This window comes from Oncorhynchus tshawytscha, linkage group LG26 (assembly GCF_018296145.1).
Source record: "Oncorhynchus tshawytscha isolate Ot180627B linkage group LG26, Otsh_v2.0, whole genome shotgun sequence".
Classification (NCBI taxonomy): Eukaryota; Metazoa; Chordata; class Actinopteri; order Salmoniformes; family Salmonidae; genus Oncorhynchus; species Oncorhynchus tshawytscha.
In genome coordinates, this window is record NC_056454.1 from 27,310,938 (window position 1) to 27,338,110 (window position 27,173).

At 43.1% G+C, this 27,173-nt stretch overlaps 1 protein-coding gene across 1 annotated transcript; it reads left to right on the plus strand.

Moving 5' to 3' along the window:
• Positions 1-26,910, plus strand: LOC112224936 (adrenodoxin-like). Its single transcript, XM_024388531.2, has 4 exons — positions 1-291; positions 20,047-20,171; positions 25,118-25,247; positions 26,247-26,910. The coding sequence occupies exons 1-4, from the start codon at positions 125-127 to the stop codon at positions 26,359-26,361; spliced, it is 537 nt and encodes a 178-aa protein (XP_024244299.1). The 5' UTR covers positions 1-124; the 3' UTR covers positions 26,362-26,910.
• Positions 26,911-27,173: the final 263 nt, after the last annotated feature.

Consider the following 27,173-nt stretch of genomic DNA (forward strand, 5'->3'; position numbering starts at 1 on the left):
GGTTGCAAGTGGGGTAAATGTTTTGTGGCGCTTACATTTCGCTCTCGCCTGGGTACATTGATACACTCCTCAACTTGCATCAATTGCTATTATTTTGGCTATTTTACATCGACGTTGGGGCAACATGTCGGTTGCGTCTGCATCAATACAGTTTTTTACTCGTTTGTTACGATATCGAACGAAATGTGCCGTTCCGTTTCACGCAGCATCTAGGATTTTAATATCACCATACCTGCCCCAGGTCTTTGGCGGTAATAAGGTGCTACTGGGCACCTGTGCACAGCCACTCAGGTAGGAACATGTGACGTCTAAAATTGTATTATTTAGCATTCAACACTAGCCATGCCATAGAAAGACAGATGAAACAATGTTTGCATGTCGACTGAATGCACCTGATACATTTCAATTAGGCTATTCAACGTCAACATAACTTTGATCATATTTTATGAATGAGAAAGTATCCGATTAAGGTCAGCAATATTTGTTCAGCATGGAACGTTATAAAGGCAGGATGCGTGGAAGTCCTGCTGCGTATATATGTGGCACACTTGTGCAGTCATCAGTTCTTTCCTACAGAAAGAGTAAAATCTTTCTTTATGAAACATCTGCCGACTGCACACTTTGGGTAGCCTGTCCTACTGTTGTATGATTGGCTCCCTGATAAAAAAAAATCTAAGTGACGCTTGTCCGCTTGCCTGGTTATTACAACTCCTTGCTTCGGCCAAACGAAGCATTTGCCTTGCCGAGGTAGTTGAAGTGCGTTCTGTGTGATGTATACGTTGGATATATCGAACGTATGCGTCAAACTGTATGCGTTGAAGGCGTGACAGAAATACTAGCAGAAGGTGAATGTTGAACTTTTGTTGCACACATATCCAGATGATACTGCGTACCATTTTGCGCGAAAACACTATCGGTATGCTCGAAGAGTAGAAGTTTATTTTTTCGAAATGAAGAATTTAGCGAACATACAGCAGCGGAATAATTCATTTTGTGTCGTCAGGCAATACGTCCCCAGGGTTAGGCTTTATCCAATCACGCCGCAACAGTATTTTTTTCTCTCCCTTTGTGCACGTGTCACTTGCAGTGCTATACAATCTCACAAGTTTTTAGGCCTAGCCTTGCAATATCAAAAACGTTGCAAAAACAGCCGTGTGCACAGCCACTCAAGTAGGAAAATGTAATGTCTATAATTGTATTATGCGCGTGTGGGCATATACTATTTAGGGCTAGGACCATATAATTTGAATAATTTCATAGGATCTATGGCTGTGATATTAAAACAATCTCGGTAGTTGTGTAATGACATGGCCTTGAACACAGCCACAAACTACATCTGGAGGGGTAGTGATTTAATTACTATTGGGTTCAACAGTCCTTATCTCGCTAGGACTTTCTCTAGGTTCCTTAGGACTTTCAATAGATAGAAGCAGATAGAGAAAGTCCTATGGAACGAACTGAAAGTGCCATGCTTTAATCTCTAGTAGAGAGAGTGATCAAGTGCACAATTCAGGGAGAAGGGATCGAGACTCCTTACCAAAATTGTCCTCTCACTTATAGACACTAGAGGACAGCAACACATCACCATAAACCACTGTGTACTGTGGGAGAGACGTCTTTCACTTGTGGTTGAACTCACTTGGTTTAGTATTGTATTTGATGTATTTCACATTTCTAGTTGTTGCCTATGCAGGGCCGTGCACAGACCGTTCGGGGAGCAGGTATTCAAAATGGAAAAAAATCTCAAAATTCATAAAATACCAAATGCCTCTTTAGCAAAAATTAGATTTTTATTTTTTTGTAACAACTCATCTCAAATTTTAAGAAGGCTAGTTACAGTGCCTCCTAAAGACATCATTGACATTGGGAAAAGAGGGGGGGTGATCAGCTAATTGTTGATGATTGATGTAATTCTGCTAGTTAGCTAGCTCAATTTCTTTTACTGATTGACCTCACTCTTTCTGCCTCTCTCTGCTGCGCCCATCAGCCAACCAGACCGAATATTGACAATGATGTAGGCTAAAACCAGCAAGCACTATGATGAAACTGTCTCTCATGAGGACTGCCACAGGAAAGGAAGACCCAGAGTTACCTCTGCTTCAGAGGATAAGTTCATTACCTGAGTTACCAGCCTCAGAAATTGCAGCCCAAATAAATGCTTCACAGAGTTCAAGTAACAAACACATCTCAACATCAACTGTTCAGAGGAGACTGTGTGAATCAAGCCTTCATGGTCGAAATGCTGCACAGAAACCACTACTGAAGGACACCAATAATAAGAAGATACTTGCTTGGGCCAAGAAACATGAGCAATGAACATTAGACTGGTGGAAATCTGTCCTTTGGTCTGATGAGTCCAAATTTGACATTTCTAGTTCCAACTACCATGTCTTTGTGAGACGCAGAGTAGGTGAACGGATGATCTCTGCATGTGTGGTTCCCACCGTGAAGCATGGAGGTGTGATAGTGTCACCTGCAAAGCACCCCCACACCATCTGTGATTTATTTAGAATTCAAGGCACACTTAACTAGCATGGCTATGACATCATTCTGCAGCGATACGCCATCCTATCTTGTTTGCACTTAATGGGACTATCATTCGTTTTTCAACAGGACAATGACCCTACACACCTCCAGGCTGTGTAAGGGATATTTTACTACAAAGGAGAGGGATGGAGTGCTGCATCAGATGACCTGGCCTCCACAATCACCCAACCTCAACCCAATTGAGATGGTTTGAGATGAGTTGGTCCGCAGAGTGAAGAAAAAGCAGCCAACAAGTGCTCAGCATGTTTGGGAACTCCTTCAAGACTGTTGGAAAAGCATTCCAGGTGAAGCTGGTTGAGAGAATGGCAATTGTGTGCAAAACTGTCAAGGCAAAGAGTTATAGTTATATTTTGTCCGTTTTTAATCCCATCCTTCAGCTACCATCAACCCCTCCCATCTATCTCTGAACACCATCCAGTTTGAATTTTATTTTGTCATATTTTTAACTGTGCTGTTTTTCAAAAGTTCTGAACCTATACACGTTCTACGGACACGGTATATTTTACATTATTTATCTTGTTATTCAATCCCACCGTTCAGCTCCACTCAACCCCTCCCATCTAGCTCTTAACACCATCCATTTTTACATTTCTAGTTGCCATATTTCATTAAAGTTCTGAATCTTTCTATTCTCATAGTTTCTACAGATTGTAAATGAAAGATAAACATTTTTGCTAAAATAATTACTATATTATTGATCAATTGACTATGACTTTTCAAATCACCCAGTAGTGCTATCTGCAGAGTTAGCTCCAGATAAATGTTGCAATTCTTCAACCATTCCTGGACCTGCGACCAAAAACAAGCTACATATGGACAGTACCAAAAACAATTATCTAATGATTATTCACACAAAATCTGCAGAGCTGGGATGGTTGTATCCCCCATATATATATAACATTATGTTGGTTGCAAGAATTTAGTATAATTGAACTATTCAAAATCAAGTGTTAATCAAATGTTATGCTGCTGTGGCAGTACTGTTGATATTTATGCCTTGATCACACCGACAGCATCATTGTGAAAAATGGTACGCCGCATCATTTGGATATGTATGCAACAAAAGTTCAACATTCACCTTCTACTATTTCTGTCAAGCCGTCTTCGATAAATCCAAGGTATGCACCACACAACGCATTGCAACTGCCTCTGCAACGCGATGCTGCAAGGCAAACGCAGCATTCTAATGGAAATGAATGTACTTCTGGTGTACCAAAACGCAATGACACTAACGATGTGATCAAGGAGTTAAACTAGGTAGCTAGCTATACACACTCGAACAGTGACCACATCTCTCAAGCCATGCATGTTCAGTGGGTGTGGGTAAAATCTCAGGGTATGCCAATCCAGGAAAAAAATCCATATTACAACCTTTGTGTTGTGGAAATTGCATTGTTTACTCTATAACCTGCTAGTGCATATGCTTTAGCATTGTGATATATAGTATATGCCTAAGGCCGAGACAATAAGAAGACACAGTGGCAGAATGAATTCAACCACACCTTTTGTTTCATTACAAAACCAGAGAGCAAAATCTGTCTGAAGTCCACAAAACATATTGCATGTAACAAACAGTTAAATGACCTACAGCATGCTCAAGCAAGGTAATGTTTCCGACTCACCCTACTTGTATAGAAACGGCAATGCCATCTTCCTTTTTCATGTTGCCTAAATGGTCTTTGATTTTGTCATACAGTACACACTTTTAGTTTTTGTTGTCCTAGGCTACCTGGCTAAAATTCTTGCTTGCTAGCCTAACTTCATTTTATGGGCAACGATACGCCAGGCCAGCTAGTTAACATTAGCATACTACATCAAGCTACTTCCATCCTCTCAGGGCAAGGGCACAATGTATGGATTTATGGTTGGATCAGAATCGCGGTTATAATCATTGGCCAGTATTGAGAATTAAGGAAAACTACAAGTCCAAATCCCTATCTCCATCCATGACTAATTTAGGAAAGCCACCAGAGGACAACAACACAAGGAGATGCAATAATCTGTTTGGGCGGTATGCAAACTAGAGTGGGTCTAGGGTTTCTGGGATAGTGGTGTTGATGTGAGCCATTACTAACCTTCCAAAGAACTTCATGGCTACGACCGTGAGTGCTACGGGTCTGTAATCATTTAGGCAGGTTTCCTTTGTGTTCTTGGGCACAGGGACTATGGTGGTCTGCTTGAAACATGTTGGTATTACAGACTCAATCAGGGACATGTTGAAAATGTCAGTGAAGACACCTGCCAGTTGGTCAGCACATGTCCGGAGCACACGTCCTGGTAATCCTTCTGGCCCCACAGCCTTGTGTATATTGACCTGTTTAAAGGTCTTACTCACGTCGGCTACGAAGAGCATGATCACACAGTCATCCGGAACAGCTGATGCTTTCATGCATGTTGTGTTGCTTGCCTCGAAGCGAGCATAGAATTGTTTTAGCTCGTCTGGTAGGCTCGTGTCACTGGGCAGCTCGCCGCTGTGCTTCCCTTTAGTTTGTAATAGTTTGCAAGCACTGTACACCATAGTACCCTCCAAGACCCTGGGTCTCGACCCCGCCCTGTGCAACTGGGTACTGGACTTCCTGACGGGCCGCCCCCAGGTGGTGAGGGTAGGCAACAACATCTCCACCCCGCTGATCCTCAACACTGGGGCCCCACAAGGGTGCGTTCTGAGCCCTCTCCTGTACTCCCTGTCCACCCACGACTGCGTGGCCACGCACACCTCCAACTCAAACATCAAGTTTGTTGACGACACAACAGTAGTAGGCTTGATTACCAACAACGACGAGACGGCCTACAGGGAGGAGGTGAGGGCCCTCGGAGTGTGGTGTCAGGAAAATAACCTCACACTCAACGTCAACAAAACTAAGGAGATGATTGTGGACTTCAGGAAACAGCAGAGGGAACACCCCCCTATCCACATCGATGGAACAGTAGTGGAGAGGGTAGCAAGTTTTAAGTTCCTCGGCATACACATCACAGACAAACTGAATTGGTCCACCCACACAGACAGCATCGTGAAGAAGGGGCAGCAGCGCCTCTTCAACCTCAGGAGGCTGAAGAAATTTGGCTTGTCACCAAAAGCACTCACAAACTTCTACAGATGCACAATCAAGAGCATCCTGACGGGCTGTATCACCGCCTGGTACGGCAACTGCTCCGCCCACAACCGTAAGAGGGTAGTGAGGTCTGCACAACGCATCACCGGGGGCAAACTACCTGCCCTCCAGGACACCTACACCACCCGATGTTACAGGAAGGCCATAAAGATCATCAAGGACAACAACCACCCGAGCCACTGCCTGTTCACCCCGCTATCATCCAGAAGGCGAGGTCAGTACAGGTGCATCAAAGCTGGGACCGAGAGACTGAAAAACAGCTTCTCTCTCAAGGCCATCAGACTGTTAAACAGCCACCACTAACATTGAGTGGCTGCTGCCAACACACTGACTCAACTCCAGCCACTTTAATAATGGGAATTGATGGGAAATTATGTAAAATATATCACTAGCCACTTTAAACAATGCTACCTAATATAATTTTTACATACCCCGCATTATTCATCTCATATGTATACGTATATACTGTACTCTATATCATCTACTGCATCTTTATGTAATACATGTATCACTAGGCACTTTAACTATGCCACTTTGTTTACATACTCATCTCATATGTATATACTGTACTCGATACCATCTACTGTATCTTGCCTATGCCGCTCTGTACCATCACTCATTCATATATCTTTATGTACATATTCTTTATCCCCCTACACTTGTGTGTATAAGACAGTAGTTTTGGAATTGTTAGTTAGATTACTTGTTGGTTATTACTGCATTGTCGGAACTAGAAGCCAAAGCATTTCGCTACACTCGCATTAACATCTGCTAACCATGTGTATGTGACAAATAAAATTTGATTTGATTTGAGGACGAGCGTCGGAGCCGGTGTAGTATGACTCAATCTTAGCCCTGTATTGACGCTTTGCCTGTTTGATGGTTCGTCGCAGGGCATAGCAGGATTTCTTGTATGCTTCCGGGTTAGAATACCGCACCTTGAAAACGGCAGCTCTACCCTTTTAGCTCAGTGCGAATGTTGCCTGTAATCCATGGCTTCTGGTTGTGGTATGTACGTACAGTCACTGTGGGGACGACGTCCTCGATGCACTTATTGATAAAGCCAGTGACTGATGTGGTGTACTCCTCAATGCCATCGGAAGAATCCCGGAACATGTTCCAGTCTGTGATAGCAAAACAGTCCAGTAGTTTATCATCTGCTTCATCTGACCACTTTTTTTCTAGAACGAGTCACTGGTGCTTCCTGCTCCTGACTCAGGAGGATAGAATTGTGGTCGGATTTACCAAATGGAGGAAGAGCTTTGTATGTGTCTCTGTGTAGAGTACAGGTGATCTAGAATTTGTTTCCCTCTGGTTGCACATGTAACATGTTGATAGAAATGTGGTAGAACTGATTTAAGTTTCCCTGCATTAATGTCTCCGGCCACTAGGAGCGCTGCCTCTGGGTGAGTGGTTTCCTGTTTGGTTATTTCCTTATACAGCTGACTGAGTACTGTCTTAGTGCCAGCATCTGTCTGTGATGGTAAATAAACAGACACGAAAAGTATAGCTGAAAACTGTCTAGGCAAGTAGTGTGGCCTGCAATTTATCACAATATACTAGAGACTTCCTTAGATTTCGTGCACCAGCTGTTGTTTACAAATATGCACAGACCGCCCTCCCTCGTCTTACCGTAGTGTGCTGTTCTATCTTGCCGACGTATGTCCCGCTAGCTGAATATCCATGTCGTCATTCAGCCATGATTCCCTGAACCATAGGATATTACAGTTTTTGATGTCCCGTTGGTAGGATATTCGTGATCGTACCTCTTCTAATTTATTGTCCAATGATTGCACATTGGCGAGTAGTATTCGACGGTAACAGCAGCTTTCCCACTAACCTTCTCCGGGTTTCGCTCAAATGTGTTTTCTGGTGAGATATTTTTTTATATATTTTTTTTTAGAGTTTTTGGGGGGGAAAACTGGCTTTCCTTGGAAACTATAAATACACACCACTGTGAATGTTTGGAAACCGAGTGCAATTTCTGTACAGGGCAGGCTGGAGAAATGTGTAGAATTGCAGGAAATTAACTTTAAAACAAAAAATTCTCTACACCGTCAAGAGGGGAGCCAACCAAACAATTCTTATGTTGGGCCCCCCAAAAGGCTAGAGTTGGCCCTTCTTGTTAGTGACAGCAGCATTGACACTTTGATCTTAACACTAAACCAAGTCGCCTGGTTACAATGAAGACTGTTTGTTTGCTTTAGGGGGGAGGACCATAGACTGATATGACAATTATTAAACTCTTGGTTTTACCGCTGTTAAACCCTATGACAGTGATTCATCATGTGAGAGTAGTAACGGAGAAAGTGTGTTCTTATTGTCTAACTCTATAAACCAGAGCTTCTGGCCCACACAGTACAGCACACAGAAACAACCTTGTAAAAGTCTGTTATGTGGATGGTGTTTGGATGCTGTGCTCTGGCTACCAAACTACAACAGTGTTGGATGCTAAACAGACAGTGTTGCTTTCCTCAGATGATGAAGTAGAGTGTTAAAGAAGTTCCTACAGTATAAGATGAAGGGATACTGTGACCAGACAGAACTATAGCAGCACCATGGTTGGACCACCATCCACTAAAAGCCTACATAGCAGTGCAACTTTGTTTTTGTAGTAAAGGAAGTAACTGAAAAATAAGTGAATGATGTGTGTATGGGTAGCATGACCTCACTGGTATACCGAACACTTTCACAGCCTCCGAAAGGTGGGGTTGCCCACGAGCCCTGGAGGGCCCATGCGCATGTCATCAATGTCTCTTTTTTTGACAGTAACCCTCCAAAAAGTAATAGTACATTTCCATATGTACTAGGAATCTAAGTGTTTGTTTGTTTCTTGGGCTTCAGAAATTTGACTGAAAAAGTGACTCAGGCCTTGATTTGTATTTTTTTCTACTGATTGAAAGTTTTATTTTATATTATCTACCCTTTTTTTTCTCCACAGTTTCGTGATATCCAATTGTCTCATCGCTGCAACTCCCGTACAGACTCGGGAGAGACAAAGGTCGAGAGCCGTGTGTCCTCCTAAACACAACCCAACCAAGCCGCACTGCTTCTTGACACAATGCCCACTTAACCCGGAATCCAGCCGCACCAATGTGTCGGAGGAAACACCGTACACCTGGCGACCGTGTCAGCGTGCACTGCGCCCGGCCCACCACAGGAGTCGCTAGTGCACGATGGGACAAGAACATCCCTGCCGGCCAAACCCTCCCCTAACCCGGACGGCGCCGGCCCAATTGTTTTTTACATTTTATATCACCTTTATTTAACCAGGTAGGGCAGTTCCCATTTACAACTGAGACCTGGCCAAGATAAAGCCAAGCAGTTTGATAAAAACAACAGAGTTACACATAAACAAACCCTACAGTCAATAACACAATAGAAAAATCTATGTACAGTGTGTGCAAATGTAGAAGAGTAGGGAGGTAAGGCAATAAATAGGCCATATAGGTGAAATAATTACCATTTAGCATTAATACTGGAGCAATAGATGTGCAGGTGAGGATGTGCAAGTAGAGATACTGGGGTGCAAAATAGCAAGAAGATAAATAACAATATGGGGAGAGGTAATTGGGTGTGCAATTTACAGATTGTACACAGCCAGGTACATTGATTGGTAAACTGCTCTGACAGCTGATGCCTAAAGTTAGTGAGGGAGATATGTCTCCAGATTTTTGCAATTCGTTCCAGTCATTGGCAGCAGAGAACTGGAAGGAAAGGCGGCCAAAGCATGTGTTGGCTTTGGGGATGACCAGTGTAATATACATACTGGAGTGCGTGCTACGGGTGGGTGTTGCTATGGTGACCAGTGAGCTGAGATAAGGTGGGGCATTACCTAGCAGACTTATAGAGGACCTGGAGCCAGTGGGTTTGGCGACGAATATGTAGTGAGGGCCAGCCAACGAGAGCATACATGTCGCAGTGGTGGGGAGTATATGGGGCTTTGGTGACAAAACGGGTGGCACTGTGATAGATTACATCCAGTTTCCTGAGTAGTGTTGGAGGCTATTCTGTAAATGACATCGCCGAAGTCAAGGATCGGTAGGATAGTCAGTTTGACACGGGTATGTTTTAGAGGTCGACCGATTAATCGGAATGGCCGATTTCAAGTGTTCATAACAATCGGAAATCTGTATTTTTGGACACCGATTTGGCCGATTTTAAATAAATATTTTTTATTTATTTAAACACCTTTATTTAGGCAAGTCAGTTAAAGAACACATTCTTATTATCAATGACGGCCAAGGAACTGTGGGTTAACTGCCTTGTTCAGGGGCAGAATGACAGATTTTTACCTTGTCAGCTCGGGGATTCAATCTTACTACCTTACGGTTAACTAGTCCAACGTGCTAACCACCTGCCTTACATTGCACTCCACGAGGAGCCTGCCTGTTACGCGAATGCAGTAAGAAGCCAAGGTAAGTTGCTAGCTAGCATTAAACTTATCTTATAAAAAAGCAATCAATCATAATCACTAGTTAACTACACATGGTTGATGATATTACTAGTTTATCTAGCGTGTCCTGCGTTACATATAATCGATGCGGTGCGCTTTCATGAAAAAGGACTGTCGTTGCTCCAACGTGTACCTAACCATAAACATCAATGCCTTTCTTAAAATTAATACACAAGTATATATTTTTGAACCTGCAAATTTAGTTAATATTGCCTGCTAACATTAATTTATTTTAACTAGGGAAATAGTGTCACTTCTCTTGCAACAGAGTCGGGGTATATGCAGCAGTTTGGGCCGCCTGGCTCGTTGCAAACTGTGTGAAGACTATTTCTTCCTAACAAACACAGCCAACTTCGCCAAACGGGGGATGATTTAACAAAAGCGCATTTGCAAAAAAGCACAATCGTTGCTCGACTCTACCTAACCTTAAACATCAATGCCTTTCTTAAAATTAATACACAGAAGTAGATATTTCTAAACCTGCATATTTAGCTAAAAGAAATCCAGGTTAGCAGGCAATATTCACTTCTCTTGCGTTCATTGCACGCAGAGTCAGGGTATATGCAACAGTTTGGGCCGCCTGGCTCATTGCGAACTAATTTGCCAGAATTTTACGTAATTATGACATTACATTGAAGGTTGTGCAATGTGTCGTGTCTTTACTATCATTAACTGAAGACTGATAGTCGTTATCAAAGATTCTCTGTAATTAGTTATTACGCGATTAGACTGATTAATCATGTAACCGTAATTACTAGGAAGTCGGGGCACCAAGGAAAAATATTCAGATTACAAAGTTATAATTTCCTAAAATAACTTTTCAGATACTTTATCTGATCAATTAGTCTTCGAATTAATGAATTATTTACTTTACCTCACGTAAGTCTCATTCCAAACGCCATAAATTGTTGGTTATCTGCACAAACCCAGTCTTCACTATGAGTCATCCATACATCAATTGTCTTAAATCATTTAATTTATTACTAAGTAATTCACAGAAATGCATAAACAAACAAACAAACAAACAAACAAGGTAAATGTGGTTACATGAAATGATAGGAGAATGTGCCCTAGTGGGCTAAACTGGCAGGGCGGCTTGTTAGACAAAAGGGGAAGTGGGGGTCAACTAAGAAATCACTACAAAGTGATAATTATGACAATTGAAATGCTAATCCTTTGCACATGAACACTCACTCATTCGGGAAAAATTGCAATCAATATATATATTTACGCTCAGTGTGTCGTCTTGATCGCTGGTGAAAAGTTTGTTTCTTTTGTAGAATTGTCCATCTCTCTCCCTCTCTCTCTCTGTCATGGTTATAGTGGATAGTTCAGTGTGACATTAATTTGTTTCGTTATAGAATGTTTGTTTCGGCGGTTGTCGTTCTTCGCGTTCGATGATACCGAATTCCTAGCTGCAGACTAGTAATTAATATCAGACCTGTTCTTATTCTGTCGGGATATCGATAGTCTACGAGTTTAACCACGTGGTATGGTTAAAAGATTCAGCAATGGTCTACAACCTTTGTCCTCCTAATGGAGAAATACATGGTCTGCAACCTTTAGCCATCTCGTAATTGAGGTAACCTCGGTCTGCTGATCGAAAACCCGAGTGGGGTTTTTATTCGGAAGTGCTGAAAAGGGCTGTCCCAGGAGGCCTGACCCTAACTGGGCTCAGGGGCGGTCTTCTGATTTAGTTCAAATCAAAAGGGAATTGTAAAAATACGGAATAGTTCTGTATTTCACTGAAAGAATAAACGTTTTGTTTTCGAGATGATAGTTTCCAGATTCGACCATATTAATGACCTAAGGCTCGTATTTCTGTGTTTATGTTATAATTAAGTCTAGGATTTGATAGAGCAGTGTGACTGAGCGATGGTAGGCACCAGCAGGCTCGTAAGCATTCATTCAAACAGCACTTTCCTGCGTTTGCCAGCAGCTCTTCGCAATGCTTCAAGCATTGCGCTGTTTATGACTTCAACCCTATCAACTCCCGAGATTAGGCTGGTGTAACCAATGTCAAATGGCTAGCTAGTTAGCGGGGTGCGCGCTAATAGTGTTTCAAACGTCACTTGCTCTGAGACTTGGAGTGGTTGTTCCCCTTGCTCTGCATGGGTAACGCTGCTTCGAGGTTGGCTGTAGTCAATGTGTTCCTGGTTCGAGCCCAGGTTGGAGCAAGGAGAGGGACGGAAGCTATACTGTTACACTGGCAATACTAAAGTGCCTATAAGAACATCCAATAGTCAAAGGTATATCAAATACAAATCGTATAGAGAGAAAATAGTCCTATAATTCCTATAATAACTACAACCTAAAACTTCTTACCTGGGAATATTGAAGATTCATGTTAAAAGGAACCACCAGCTTTCATATGCTCTCATGTTCTGAGCAAGGAACTGAAACGTTAGCTTTCTTACATGGCACATATTGCACTTTTACTTTCTTCTCCAACACTTTGTTTTTGCATTATTTAAACCAACTTGAACATGTTTCATTTTTTATTTGAGGCTAAATTGATTTTATTGATGTATTACATTAAATTAAAATAAGTGTTCATTCAGTATTGTTGTAATTGTCATTATTACAAATAAAAGTAAAAAAATTGACCGATTTTTAATCGGCATCGGCTTTTTTTGATCCTCCAATAATCGGTATCGGCGTTGAAAAATCATAATCGGTCGACCTCTAGTATGTTTGACAGTATGAGTGAAGGAGGCTTTGTTGCAAAATAGGAAGCCGATTCTAGATTTAATTTTGGATTGGAGATGCTTAATGTGAGTCTGGAAGGAGAGTTTACAGTCTAACCAGACACCCAAGGTATTTGTAGTTGTCCCCATATTCTAAGTCAGAACCGTCCAGAGTAGTGATGCTAGTCGGGTGGGCGGTGCGGGCAGCGATCGGTTGAAGGGCATGCATTTAGTTTTACTAGCATTTAAAAGCAGTTGGAGGCCACTGTAGGAGTGTTGTATGGCATTGAAGCTCGGTTGGAGGTTTGTTAACACAGTGTCCAAACAGGGGCCAGATGTATACAGAATGGTGTCGTCTGCATAGAGGTGGATCAGAGAATCACCAGTAGCAAGAGCGACATCATTGATATATACAGAGAAAAGAGTCAGCCTGAGAATTTAACCCTGTGGCACCCCCATAGACTGCCAGAGGTCCGGAAAACAGGCCCTCCGATTTGACACACTGAACTCTATCTGAGAAGTAGTTGGTGAACCAGGCGATGCAGTCATTTGAGAAACCAAGGCTATTGAGTCTGCCGATAAGAATGCAGTGATTGACAGAGTCAAAAGCACAGTACTGTCTTTTATCGATGGCAGTTATGATGTCGTTTAGGACCTTGAGAGTGGATGAGGTGCACCCATGACCAGCTCGGAAACCATCAAAATGGTCGGTGATCTGTTTGTTAACTTGGCTTTTGAAGATTTTAGAAAGGCAGGGCAGGATGGATATAGGTCTATAACAGTTTGGGTCTAGAGTGTCTCCCCCTTTGAAGAGGGGAATGACCGCGGCAGCTTTCCAATCTTTAGGGATCTCAGATGATACGAAAGAGGTTAAATAGGCTAGTAATAGGGGTTTCAACAATTTCGGCGGATGATTTTAGAAAGAGAAGGTCCAGATTGTCTAGCCCAGGTGATTTGTAGGGATCCAGATTTTGCAGCTCTTTCAGAACATCAGCTGTCTGGATTTGGGTGAAGGAGAATCGGTGGTGGGGCTTGGGCATGTTGCTGCAGGGAGTGCTGAGATTTTGGTAGGGTGGAAAGCATGGCCAGCCATAGAAAAATGCTTATTGAAATGATCGATTATCGTAGATTTATCGGTGGTGAGTGTTTCCTATCCTCAGTGCAGTGGGCAGCTGGGAGGAGGTGTTCTTATTCTCCATGGACTTTAGTTTCCCAAAACTTTATGGATTTAGTGCTACAGGATGCAAATTTCTGTTTGAAAAAGCTAGCCTTAGCTTTCCTAACTGACTGAGTATATTGGTTCCTGACTTCTCTGAAAAGTTGCATATCGTGGGGACTATTCGATGCTAATGCTAAACGCCACAGGATGTTTTTGTGCTGATCAAGGGCAGTCAAGCCTGGGTTGAACCAAGGCTGTATCTGCTCTTAGTTCTACATGTTTTGAATGGGGCATGCTTATTTAAGATGGTGAGGAAAGCACTTTTAAAGCGCAACCAGGCATCCTCTACTGACGGGATGAGGTCAATATCCTTCCAGGATACCCGGGCCAGGTCGATTAGAAAGGCCTGCTCGCTGAAATGTTTTAGGGAACGTTTGACAGTGATGAGGGGTGGTCGTTTGACCGCGGACCTATGCAATGAGGTAGTGATCGCTGAGATCCTGGTTGAAGACAGCAGAGGCGTATTTAGTGGGTAAATTGGTCAGGATGATATCTAAGGCCGGGGTAGCCAGGTGGAAAGCATGGCCAGCCGTAGAAAAATGGTTACGCCCATGGTTACGGATTTAGGGTTGTACCTGGGAGGTTCCTTGATAATTTGTGTGAGATTGAGGGCATCTAGTTTAGATTGTAGGACGGCCGGGGTGTTAAACATGTTCCAGTTTAGGTCACCTAACAGTACGAACTCTGAAGATGGATGGGGGGAAATCAATTCACATATGGTGTCCAGGGCACAGCTGGGGGCTGAAGGGGGTCTATAACAAGCGACAATGGTGAGAGCCTTGTTTCTGGAAAGGTGGATTTTTAAAAGTAGAAGTTCGAATTGTTTGGGCACAGACCTGGATAGTAAGACACAACTTTGCAGGCTATCTCTGCAGTAGATTGCAACTCCGCCCCCTTTGGCAGTTCTATCTTGTCGGAACATGTGGGGATGGAAATTTCAGGATTTTTGGTGGCCTTCCTAAGCCAGGATTCAGACATGGCTAGGACATGCGGGTTGGCGGAGTGTGCTAAAGCAGTGAATAAATCAAACTTAGGGAGGAGGCTTCTAATATTTACATGCATGAAACCAAGGCTTTTATGGTTACAGAGGTCAACAAATGAGAGTGCCTGGGGAATGGGATTGGTGCTGGGGGCTGCAGGGCCTGGGTTAACCTCTACATCACCAGAGGAACAGAGGAGGAGTAGGATAAGGGTACGGCTAAAGGCTATAGGAATTTGTCGAATCGGGCATTCTGAACAGAGAGTAAAAGGAGCAGATTTCTTGGCGTGGGAGTATAAATTCAAGGCATAATGTGCAGACAAGGGTATGTTAGGATGTGAGTACAGTGGAGGTAAACCTAGTCATTGCATGACGATGAGAGCGGTTTTGTCTCTAGAGGCACCAGTTAAGCCAGGTGAGGTCACCGCATGTGTGGGGGGTGGAACAAAGGGGCTAACTAGGGCATATTGGGCAGGGCTGGGGGCTCTACAATGAAATAAGACAATCACTAACCAAAACAGCAATAGACAAGGCATATTGACATTAGGGAGAAGCATGTGTAGCCGGGTGATCATAGGTTCCAATGAGTAGCAATAGATTATTCAGGGAGACGATTTCAGTAGTTTCTACTATGCTAGGCGAGCTAGCGAGCCGGGGCTAGCAGATGGGCCTCTGGTGACGTCGCAACGGAAGAGACTGATTGAAACCACCTCGGAAGATTACGTCAGCAGACCAGTCATGATGAATTGTCAGGACGCCGTGTCGGCAGTAAGTAGGCCAGGCCAATTGGCAAAAGAGGAATTGTAGCCCAAGAATTGGCTGGTGGACCTCTTCGGCTAGCCGGGAGATGGGCCTAGCTCAAGGCTAACTGGTGCTTGCTTCAGGACTGTGACGTTATTTTTATTTATTTTTTTACCTTTATTTAACTAGGCAAGTCAGTTAAGAACAAATTCTTATTTTCAATGACGGCCTAGGAACAGTGGGTTAACTGCCTGTTCAGGGGCAGAACGACAGATTTTGTACCTTGTCAGCTCGGGGGTTTGAACTTGCAACCTTCCAGTTACTAGTCCAATGCTCTAACCACTAGGCTACCCTGCCGCCCCAGCCAGGAGTATCCACGCGGATTGCATCTAGCTAGCTGCGATGAGCCGGTGTAAAATTTCAGAGCTTGCAGTAGGAATTCGGAGATGTGGTAGAGAAAAAGCAGTCCTATATGCTCTGGGTTGATATCGCTCTGTGCAGACTGGCAGGTATTGACCGAGCTGAGGCTTGCTGAAGTCCGAGTTAACGGTGAAGACCGCTAGCAGTGGCTAACTGACTAGTAGCTAGTTAGCTGGCTAGCTTCTGATGGGGGTTCCGGTTCTAATGTATTAAAATAGCAGATCCTTACCACATTGGGTGAGGCTGGTTGCAGGAGAGTATATTTAGTACGTAGATGGAAAGTAGATTTAAATATATACGAAAAAACTATATTTACATGAGACAAGACAACACACACTTCCGACTGCTACGCCATCTTGGATTAATAATGTGCCATGCCCCATGGGTCTCCTGGTCGCAGCCGGCTGTGACAGAGCCTGGATTCGAACCCAGAATCTCTAGTGGCACAGCTAGTGCTGCGATGCAGTGCCTTTTTTAGACCACTGTGCCACTCGGGAGGCCCTACCAATGTTTAAAGGGATATCGGTGAACAAATGCCTTTGTCAAGGCTATGATGGCGCCCGTGCAGTGAGTGGAGTTTACTCAGGTGTTCAAAAGCCCATATCAGACCGATACCCTAATGCTTCTTAGGTAGGTCTTTATAAGTTCAAGGTTTTAGTTTAGAAAACGATCTCTCCGCAGAAGTGACAGTTACAGGGATGGTAAAAACAGCTTGTTGTAGCAACATCAGGGAAACCTGGCAGAAGGGTGCTTCAAATACAAATTCCGCAACGTCTTTAATTGAGCATCTCATTCTCCTTAATGGCCGGCCTCAACACGTTACGAAAAGAGATGAACTGTATAGGAAGCTCTGGGGACAGGTAGTCTGGATACTGGACAGCCAATAAATTGGCAGATTCAAACAGATGATCATCTTTAGCGGAAAACAGTTATTGAAAAAAGGGATTTCGTTCATACTGGTGAACCGACATTTGAGTTCTGTTGTTGCAATATCAACAGTCCCTTATCTCTGGTATACACTATGTGTACAAAATATTATGAACACCTGCTCTTTCCATGACAGACTGACCAGGTGAAAGCTATGGTCCCTTATTGATGTCACTTGTTAAATCCACTTCAATCAGTGTAGATGAAGGGGAAGAGTCCGGTTAAAAAATATATTTTTATATTCTTGAGACTATTGAGACATGGATTGTGTATTTGTACCATTCAGAGGGTGAATGGGCAAGACAAAATATTTAAGTACCTTTTGAACGGGGTATGGAGTAGGTGCCAGGTGCACCTGTTTGTGTCAAAAACACTGCAGGATTTTCCATCCTGATTAGTTTTCTGTGTGTATCTAGAATGGTCCACCACCCAAAGGACATCCAGCCAACTTGACACAACTGTCAGAAGCATTGGGGTAAACATGGGCCAGCATCCCTGTGGAATGCATTCGACACCTTGTAGAGTCCATGCCCTGACGAATTGAGGCTGTTCTGAGGGCAAAAAGGGTGGATGCAACTCGATATTAGGAATGTGTTCTTAATGTTTGTACACTCAGTGTATATTGGCATGCATCAAATCAAATTGTATTTGTCATATGCGTTGAATACAACAGGTGTAGACTTTACAGTGAAATGCTTACATTACAAGCCATTAACCAACAATGTAGATTAAGAAAAATAAGTGTTAAGAATGTATTTACTAAAATAAACTGATGTAAAAAATAAATAAAATAAAAATATATTTTTTTATATAATTAAAGAGCAACAATAAAATAACTAACGAGGCTATATACAGGGGGTACCAGTTCAGAGTCAATTTGCAGGGGCACAATTGTGCCTCTGCAAATTAGTCAAGGTAATTGAGGTAATATATAGAGGTAAGGTGATTAATAAACAGAGTAGCAGCAGCATAAAAATGGTGGGGGGGAGTCAATGCAAATAGTCTGTGTAGCCATTTGATTAGCTGTTCAGGAGTCTTATGGCTTGGGGGTAGAAGCTGTTAAGAAGCCTTTTGGACCTAGACTGCGCTCCGGTACCGCTTGCCGTGTGGTAGCAGAGTGAACAGTATATGACTAGGGTGGCTGGAAGGCTTTTTAGGGCCTTCCTCTGACACCGTCTGGTACTGTAGAGAGGTCCTGGATGGCAGTAAGCTTGGCCCCAGTGATGTACTGTGGCATACGCACTACCCTCTGTAGTGCCTTGTGGTTGGAGGTCAAGCCGTTGCGATGGTGCAGCTGTAGAACTTTTTGAGGACCCATGCCACATCTTTTCAATCTCCCGAGGGGGAATAGGCGTTGACGTGCCCTCTTCATGGCGGTCTTAGTGTGTTTGGATCATGATAGTTTGTTGGTGACGTGGACAAGCTCTCAACCTGCTCCACTACAGCCCCATCGATGAGAATGGGGGCGTGCTTGGACCTACTTTTCCTGTAGTCCACAATCATCTCCTTTTGTTTTGATCATGTTGAGGGAGAGGTTGTTTTCCTAGCACCACACTGTCAGGTCTCTGACCTCCCTATATGCTGTCTCATGATTGTCTGTGATCAGGTCTACCACTGTTGTCGTCTGCAAACTTAATGATGGTGTTGGAGTCGTGCTTGGCCATGCAGTCATAGGTGAACAGGGAGTACAGGAGGGGACTGAGCACTCGCCCCTGAGGGGCCCCTGTGTTGAGGATCAGCATGGCAGATGGGTTGTTACCTGTTTAGTCCCATTGTCCTTAGCTTAGTGATGAGCTTTGAGGGCACTATCGAGGAGAAGGCTGAGCTGTAGTCAATGAATAGCATTTTCACGTAGGTGTTCCTTTTGTCCAGGTGGGAAAGGCAGTGTGGAGTGCAATTGAGATTGCGTCATCTGTGGATCTGTTGGGGCGGTATGCAAATTGGAGTGGGTCTAGGGTTTATGGGATAATGGTGTTGTGAGCCACAGTCGGTCCAGCAACCTGGACATTCAGGCCATGTTGAAAACATTTACACACAAAAAATGAGGACTTCAGGAGACCAGGGGAGTCTCTCAAATTGGATTAAATTAAATTAAATGTACCTTGAATATTGCAGGCCATTTGTGTAGGCTGTAAGTTCAACAATAAATAGTGGCTGAATTTATCCTCAAGCCGACTACTCTTTTCCTCATTGTTAGGCTATTTGATGTGTAATTTTTATAAAAAGTTTGTAAATAGCAGCTAAATACGGTAAACTAGTGTTTTGAGGGTGGACTGACTGTATCATTTGCCATTAATAGACTGGTTTTACGCACAACAACTTTCTATCCAAACTGGGAGAGAGTGACAGGACGGCTCATGTCATGCAGGTTCAGGTAGCCTATAAAGGACAGTTGTATATTCAAAAAAATCTATTGGTAGCTGATTAGTATGCTGTTGCATCGAACATTTATTTTTACAATCTGAAATGTTTGAATTTCCAACTTGATTTACTGAAAAAGTCATTACATTATTGCCGCCAGCCAACAGTCTAAAAATAGTATCATTGCGACACAGTGTATAGCTTTGTGAACTGTTAGGCTTAACATGAGGAAATGACGACCAAATAGGCCTACCAATAAACATTTATCCATTGCCCTGGCACCACAGAAAGCCTATCATAGGCATGCAGCCGCATAAATGTCAACATTTCAGCATCTTTGACAGTGATTGGTAGTCTATACTTTGAGTGACTGTTGGGGTCCAGTGCATTACCTGTATACTTTATCTTTTGAGACTTCAAAGGTAACGAAATATCCTGGCAACGCTAACATATGTCATGCAAACTCATTTTTAGTTGGGTTCAAGGGCAAGCCAAAAGGTTTTTTTTTGTATTATGTTATTCGTGGCTCACCTGAAAAGAACCCTGGTTCTCTCTCTCTCATTCTGTCTCCATTCACTTTCTCTATCCTACTCTAGGTCAGAGGAGAAGGTGACTGTCTATTTCATCAACCGCGATGGGCGGAAGATCACCACTTCGAGTGCCAAGGGCGACAGTCTTCTAGACCTGGTGGTCGAACAAAACCTAGATATTGAAGGTTTTGGTAAGTGTGGTGTACCTAGGGCTGTGATGGTCATGGAATCTTGGATGACATAATTGGCCTGCCAAATGACTGCGGTCAGTGTAAAAAATGTTTTACACACATTATGCTGTCATAGAATGAAGAGAACTGGCGTCCCAATTCAAGTCAATGATAGCATAATGGGTGGACTGGCGGCCATTGCGAGGAGCAAAGTAGGAAGTGTACCCATTATGTGCTGTGATTCATTGATTCAACTCAACTGACATTACTAAATATTCCATTGCATGAGCCAAATCTGCATAATTTGAATGCAACATGTAAGGTTTTGGTCCCATGTTTCATGAGCTGACATAAAAGATCCCCGAAATGTTCCATACGCACAAAATGCTTATTTCTCTCAAATTTTGTGCACAAATTTGTTTATCCCTATTAGTATTTCTCCTTTGCCAAGATAATCCATCCACCTGACAGGTGTGGCATATCAAATAGCTGATTAAACAGAATTATCATTACACAGGTGCACCTTGTGCTGGGGACAATAAAAGGCCACAGTTTTGTCACACAGCACAATGACACAGATGTCTTACGTTTTGAGGGAGTGTGTAATTGGCATGCTTACTACAGAAATGTCCACCTGAGCTGTTGCCAGAGAATTAATGTTCATTTCTCTACCATAAGCCGCCTCCAACGTTGTTTTAGAGAATTTGTCAGTACGTCCAACCGGCCTCTCAAACGCAGACCACATGTATGGCGTCGTGTGGGTGAGAGGTTTGCTGATGTCAATGTTGTGAACAGAGTGCCTCATGGTGGCGGTGGAGATATGGTATCGGCAGGCATAAGATCCAGAGAACAAACACAATTGCATTTTATCGACTGCAGTTTGAATGCACAGAGAGATACCGTGACGAAATCCTGTCTTGCCATTCATCACCTCATGTTTCAGCATGATAATGCATGGCCCCATGTTGCAAGGATCTGTACACATTTCCTGGAAGCTGAAAATGTCCCAGTTCTTCCATGGCCAGCATACTCAGACATTTCACCCATTGAGCATGTTGTGATGCCTGGATGGAAGTGTACTACATCGTGTTCCAGTTCCCGCCAATATCCAGCAACTTCAGACAGCCATTGAAGAGGAGTGGGACAACATTCCGCAGGCCACAATCAACAGCCTGATCAACTCTATGCGAAGGAGATGTCGCACTGTATGAGGCAAAACGCCTACCTTCTTTTTAAATGTATCTGTGACCAACAGATGCATATCTACAATCCCAGTCATGTGAAATCCATAGATTAGGGCCTATTGAATTTATTTAAATTTACTAATTTTCTTATATGAACTCTAACTCAGTAAAATCTTTGAAATTGTTACATGTTGCGTTTTATATTTTTGTTCAGTACACATTACCATGGAAATTATTGCATCACAATACCAGGCAGCCATTGCGAGTGCACCCATGAGTTTACCAGTCAAATTGCCAGGGTTAGCGGTTCCAAGCCTGTTCTATTCATTCTATTTCGATGTGTGCTGCTGCAGGGAGGGGGCTGTTGCATATGCACCTGAAGACTTGTTTGCTACAACACCTTCCTTGTTTCAGCAAGGAGCAACAAAGTTTCATCACGTTGTTAAGAGTCCATGTTACCACCGAAACGGACTCAACCACACAAATGCCCAGCCATCCCATCTTCAGTCAGTTTGTTGAACAAAAAATAAACGGTTATGACGGTCTTCATCCACAACCGTCAGTTACACTGTTATAAGGTAATTGTGCCAGTCCTAGGTGTGCCATGGTGAAGTAGACTGCAGGCTTATGGATACTGTTCGCATCCTGACAATTGCCAATGTGGGTCCATATTTCTGATACTGTGTTTAGTTGATAAGATCCAATATACATTTCCTACAAGAAGCTGATGAAGAAGCCAGAGGATGACATGGCATTATTTCCATATTAGGGCGTGTAGTTAGACTGTCACTCTCTCACCAAGAGTGGCACTTTAACATGCTGCCCAGTTACCTCTGGCACTTCTACTAAATGTTTCCATGGCTTTATATGGATGAGCCCCAGCATCAAGCATTCTATCCAGACAGAGTGAGAGAACCGAGGGAGGGAGGGAGGGAAAGAGGCGGTGAGCACAATATGCGTCAGCAACATCACCTTTGATGTTTGCAAGGCTTTCTATCTTTCCCTCTGTCTCTCTGTCCAGCTCATTTCTCCTGCGCGTCTGTCCTATTTAGGCATTGACATGATACAATCTGGATCCCTGAAAGAGCGCCATGGTAGAAAGAGGGGGAAAACCTGTCTGGGGTTCTGTCCTCCCCTGCAGATGTCAGGACTCCTCATCCTCCTGTCTAGAGAGAGTGGGAGAGAGCAGTAAACGAAGGCCACTGGAGGTCTATTTCTAGTCTCTAGTCTTGGGTGGTACACCCGGGGTATTGCGGGGGAAAAGCCATGGGATGGTTTTTCAATACCGCCAAAACTATTTATTTGAATTTTTTTGAGTAATGTTCAGATTTGTAGCTACATTTTAAGTAAATACCAGCAGTCAACTTGTGCAATACGTTAGGAGATGAAGCAGATTGCGTTCTTCATTTCACCTTACCGTAGTTCCCAGTTGAGCCAGTCACGTATCCGCACCCCCCTGTCCACATCGATGGGACAGTAGTGGAGAGGGTATTTTAAGTTCCTCGGCATACACATCACGGACAAACTGAATTGGTCCACCCACACAGACCGCGTCGTGAAGAAGGCGCAGCAGCGCCTCTTCATCCTCAGGAGGCTGAAGAAATTTGGCTTGTCACCAAAAGCACTCACAAACTTCTACAGATGCACAATCGAGAGCATCCTGTCGGGCTGTATCACCGCCTGGTATGGCAACTGCTCCGCCCACAACCGTAAGGCTCTCCAGAGGGTAGTGAGGTCTGCACAACGCATCACCAAGGGCAAACTACCTGCCCTCCAGGACACCTACACCACCCGATGTCACAGGAAGGCCATAAAGATCATCAAGGACAACAACCACCCGAGCCACTGCCTGTTCACCCCGCTATCATCCAGAAGGCGAGGTCAGTACAGGTGCATCGAAGCAGGGACCAAGAGACTGAAAAACAGCTTCTATCGCAAGGCCATCAGACTGTTAAACAGCCACCACTAACATTGAGTGGCTGCTGCCAACACACTGACTCAACTCCAGCCACTTTAATAATGGGAATTGATGGAAATTGATGTAAAATATATCACTAGCCACTTTATACAATGCTACTTAATATAATGTTTACATACCCTACATTACTCATCTCATATGTATATGTATATACTGTACTCTATGTCATCTACTGCATCTATGTAATACATGTGTCACTAGCCACTTTAATAAACTATGCCACTTAATATAATGTTTACATACCCTACATTACTCATCTCATATGTATATACTGTACTCGATACAATCTACTGCATCTTGCCTATGCCGTTCTGTACCATCACTCATTCATATATCGTTATGTACATATTCTTTATCCCTTTACACTTGTGTGTATAAGGTAGTAGTTTTGGAATTGTTAGGTTAGATTACTCGTTGGTTACTACTGCATTGTTGGAACTGGAAGCACAAGCATTTCGCTACACTCGCATTAACATCTGCTAACCATGTGTATGTGACAAATAAATTTGATTTGACGTGTTTGTTTGTAAATAGCATAACGGGAGAAAGCAGGAGCTGGTGAGTCCATAGCGTTCTATATCTATCTATTGGTGAGTCTTTATTGTGCAACGCACATGAGGTGATGAAGTTACTGAGTGGCGCAGTGGTCTAAGGTGTCACTACAGCCCCTGATTTGATCTGTATCACAACCGGGCGTGATCGGGAGTCCCAAAGGGCGGCACACAATTGGCCCAACGTCGTCCGGGTTAGGGCAGGGTTTGACCGGGGTAGGCCGTCATTGTAAATAAGAATTTGTTATTAACTGACTTGCCTAGTTAAATAAATATATATATTTTTCTGCCAGAAGTCAGAGTTCTGGATGAGTTCTGTACAGCTGACATTTTTTCCCCTGTGCTTTCTACTGCTGTTTTTTCCCCCTCCTCGGTTCTTCCCCCATCTGCTTTCTGTACACATGCTGCTCTTCCTTCAGAAAACCATGAATCACAACTTTGTTCATTTGCACAATTTGTCTCGTTCACTTTCGCTTGTAAGTATCCACACTCACTGAAAATTACATTGGGTAGCTACTAGCTATGCTTGTATAACTTGAGCTGGATTTGTCTGTCTTTGCAATTAGTTGGTTAGTTTTAGCTCGTTAGCATTTAGCTAATGGCATCTATGTGATCTGGCTATTACCTGTGCAAATTTTGTTAGCATTCTGGTAATAGACGATCAATGGGCTTTTTTTGCGTTGTTTGCGCCCCCTCATTTTATGTATGGGTTGCCCCAGGACTCGAACCCACTACCCTCGCGTTACAAGCGACATGCTCTACCAACTGAACTGCCAACGCGTGAACCCGCCTCTTGCAGAAGGATGTCAGTCCCCTGAATGGAATGTGCTTTTGATAGGCTGAAATTATTTTTGTAGTGTTTCTGGGCAGGTCTGTGGGTTGGGCTGATGTAAAGCTTTCTCACAACCTCTCACCTCTTCCTCTCTCCTCACAGTATAAACTGTTCCATGCATTAGAGTAGACATTAATCCAGTGCCTTCAGAACTTCATCCTTACATATCCCATTTTTTTTTTATCTCCAAACACACCCCCTGACATCCTCAGCTGGAATGATACCCCTTTATGTGCTAGGCCTTACATATCTCTCTCTCTCTCTGCAGGTTAAAGGTAATACGATGTGTACATCCTGTGGTTTCAATCATATGAACGGAAAGTCAGTGAAGTCCTTCCCCTCTAGGACTGGGCTGTTTTCTACTGATAGATCCTGATATACATCATCCCTTAACAGTTTGATTTTAAATGTGTGTTCCCCAGGTGCATGTGAGGGGACCCTGGCCTGTTCCACCTGTCATGTGATCCTGGATCAGAAGGTGTACAACCAGCTGGGGCCCATCACTGATGAGGAGAATGACATGCTGGACCTGGCCTTTGGCCTCACTGATACGTGAGTCACACACATACACACACATTCCAAAACACACATTGGCGGGAAGATGATTCTGGCCTATTAAAGGCCTCACAGACAAATGAGTGACATGCTTGCTGATGCATACACATCACATAGTATGTACTCTCTCCCACACATAGAACACACATGAACATGTTGAGCCTGTCTCACAGCTTAACCTGCTGATAAATCACATTATTCCAGGCAGGCTTCCAGCCAATAGAGATCAAGAGGTTCAGTTGCCGGGTGAGATGAGCAGATTAAAGATAATTGTTTCTTTCCAATTCACTTCACATTAGAATATAATTAGTTAGGTATGAAAAGGGTACTAATTCCCCTCAGGTGACAAATCAAATCAGTATGATTATAATGCATATCAAATGTGTGTTTTCTCCCTCACATGTGCTCTGTCTCAGCAACGTGATGCTCTCAGCCACCTTGTATTTGAGACTCTTGTTTGTCTATAACATTTAACCTGGTCAAGACCAGAGTTTTCCCCTGGCTGACCTTTCACATATCTAACATGATTCTCTGGAACACATCAATACCAGATACTGACTGTGGGTTTCTCTACTAATGAGGATGTGCTTCTCCCACATGGCTCCCATCCCAGTTTAAGACAAACAGTTTACACAGTAACTCACACATTTGGAATGATAACATAACATGTTACGTAAGGTCTATTCACATGTGAATGTGAACATAGTGTATGTGCGCTTATTATGCTAGTGTGATATTTTTTTATTATTAACCCCTCCACCACAGACTTTTAAGACTTGGTGTTTGCTTTAACTGTGTAGCATCAAATTAGATTTTTGTAGATTTTTATTTTATAAATGATTTTGTCACAAAATGCATGAGACCAGCCTGGGCCTTGACCACAAAAGAGGCAAACCGGGTGCTAGTGGGAAGGGAATAGATTTGACAACATGGTTCCCTGTTAATAAAGTGTGTCTAATGACCTTGTCCCTGTACCTGCTGTCTGCGGTCCTGCAGGTCTCGTCTGGGTTGTCAGGTCTGCGTATCCAGAGATCTGGAGGGCATAACGGTCCGTGTGCCAGACCGGGTGAACGACATGCGGCGGTCTGATGATGCTGGACCTACACTGTAAAGCATCTAGTTGTTTTTACAGTATTATACAAAACTAACAGTAAAGTACTATATTAATGATTAATTGCCCTAAATTGAAATGCAATCTGGGTGATTTTAGGTGTAACTGATTAATTGATACTATACAATTCCTAAGAAACTTGGTTTAACAGTACATTCCTGTTAAAAAGTGCTATATTTCCAATGGTTCTGTAATTCCACCCCACAGAATACTGTACCCTTCCCTGTAGTGGGTTCATGGTATTGTTGTTTTCATTAACATATTATGAGGTGTGCCTTGTAAGAGGCTGCATTTGTTCCACCGGTTAGTGAGAGTGAGGTACCAATTTAACTGATACAGTGGTAGCAGTGCCTCAACAATTGAATGTGCATACAGTAGGGGACAGATTGGAGTGGCAGCAAGTCTTAAACCTTTAATGGTTTAGTATTTGCCATGTTCTCTGGTCTGTTTTGCCCTGCATTCACTGCCAGTTTAGAAGCCTTTGTTAAGGCCTCTAGAAGTGCAAGTGATATACAGTACCAGTCAAAAGTTTGGACACACCTACTCATTCAAGGGTGTTTCTTTATTTTTACTATTTTCTACATTGTAGAATAATAATGAATACATAAAAACTATGAAATAACACATGGAATCATGTAGTAACCAAAAAAGTGTTAAATATATCAAAATATATTTTATATTTGACATTCTTCAAAGTAGCCACCCTTTTCCTTGATGACAGCTTTGCACACTCTTTGCACACTCTTGGCATTATCAACCAGCTTCATGAGGTAGTCACTTGGAATGCATTTCAATTAACAGGTGTGCCTTGT

Excerpts from the sequence above, each read along its gene's own strand:
- LOC112224936 (XM_024388531.2), top strand. The coding sequence starts at position 125 with ATGTCGGTTGCGTCTGCATCAATACAGTTTTTTACTCGTTTGTTACGA. Across the intron at positions 292-20,046 it reads ACCTGTGCACAGCCACTCAG|GTCAGAGGAGAAGGTGACTG; the intron begins GTAGGAACATGT and ends ATCCTACTCTAG. Across the intron at positions 20,172-25,117 it reads CCTAGATATTGAAGGTTTTG|GTGCATGTGAGGGGACCCTG; the intron begins GTAAGTGTGGTG and ends TGTGTTCCCCAG.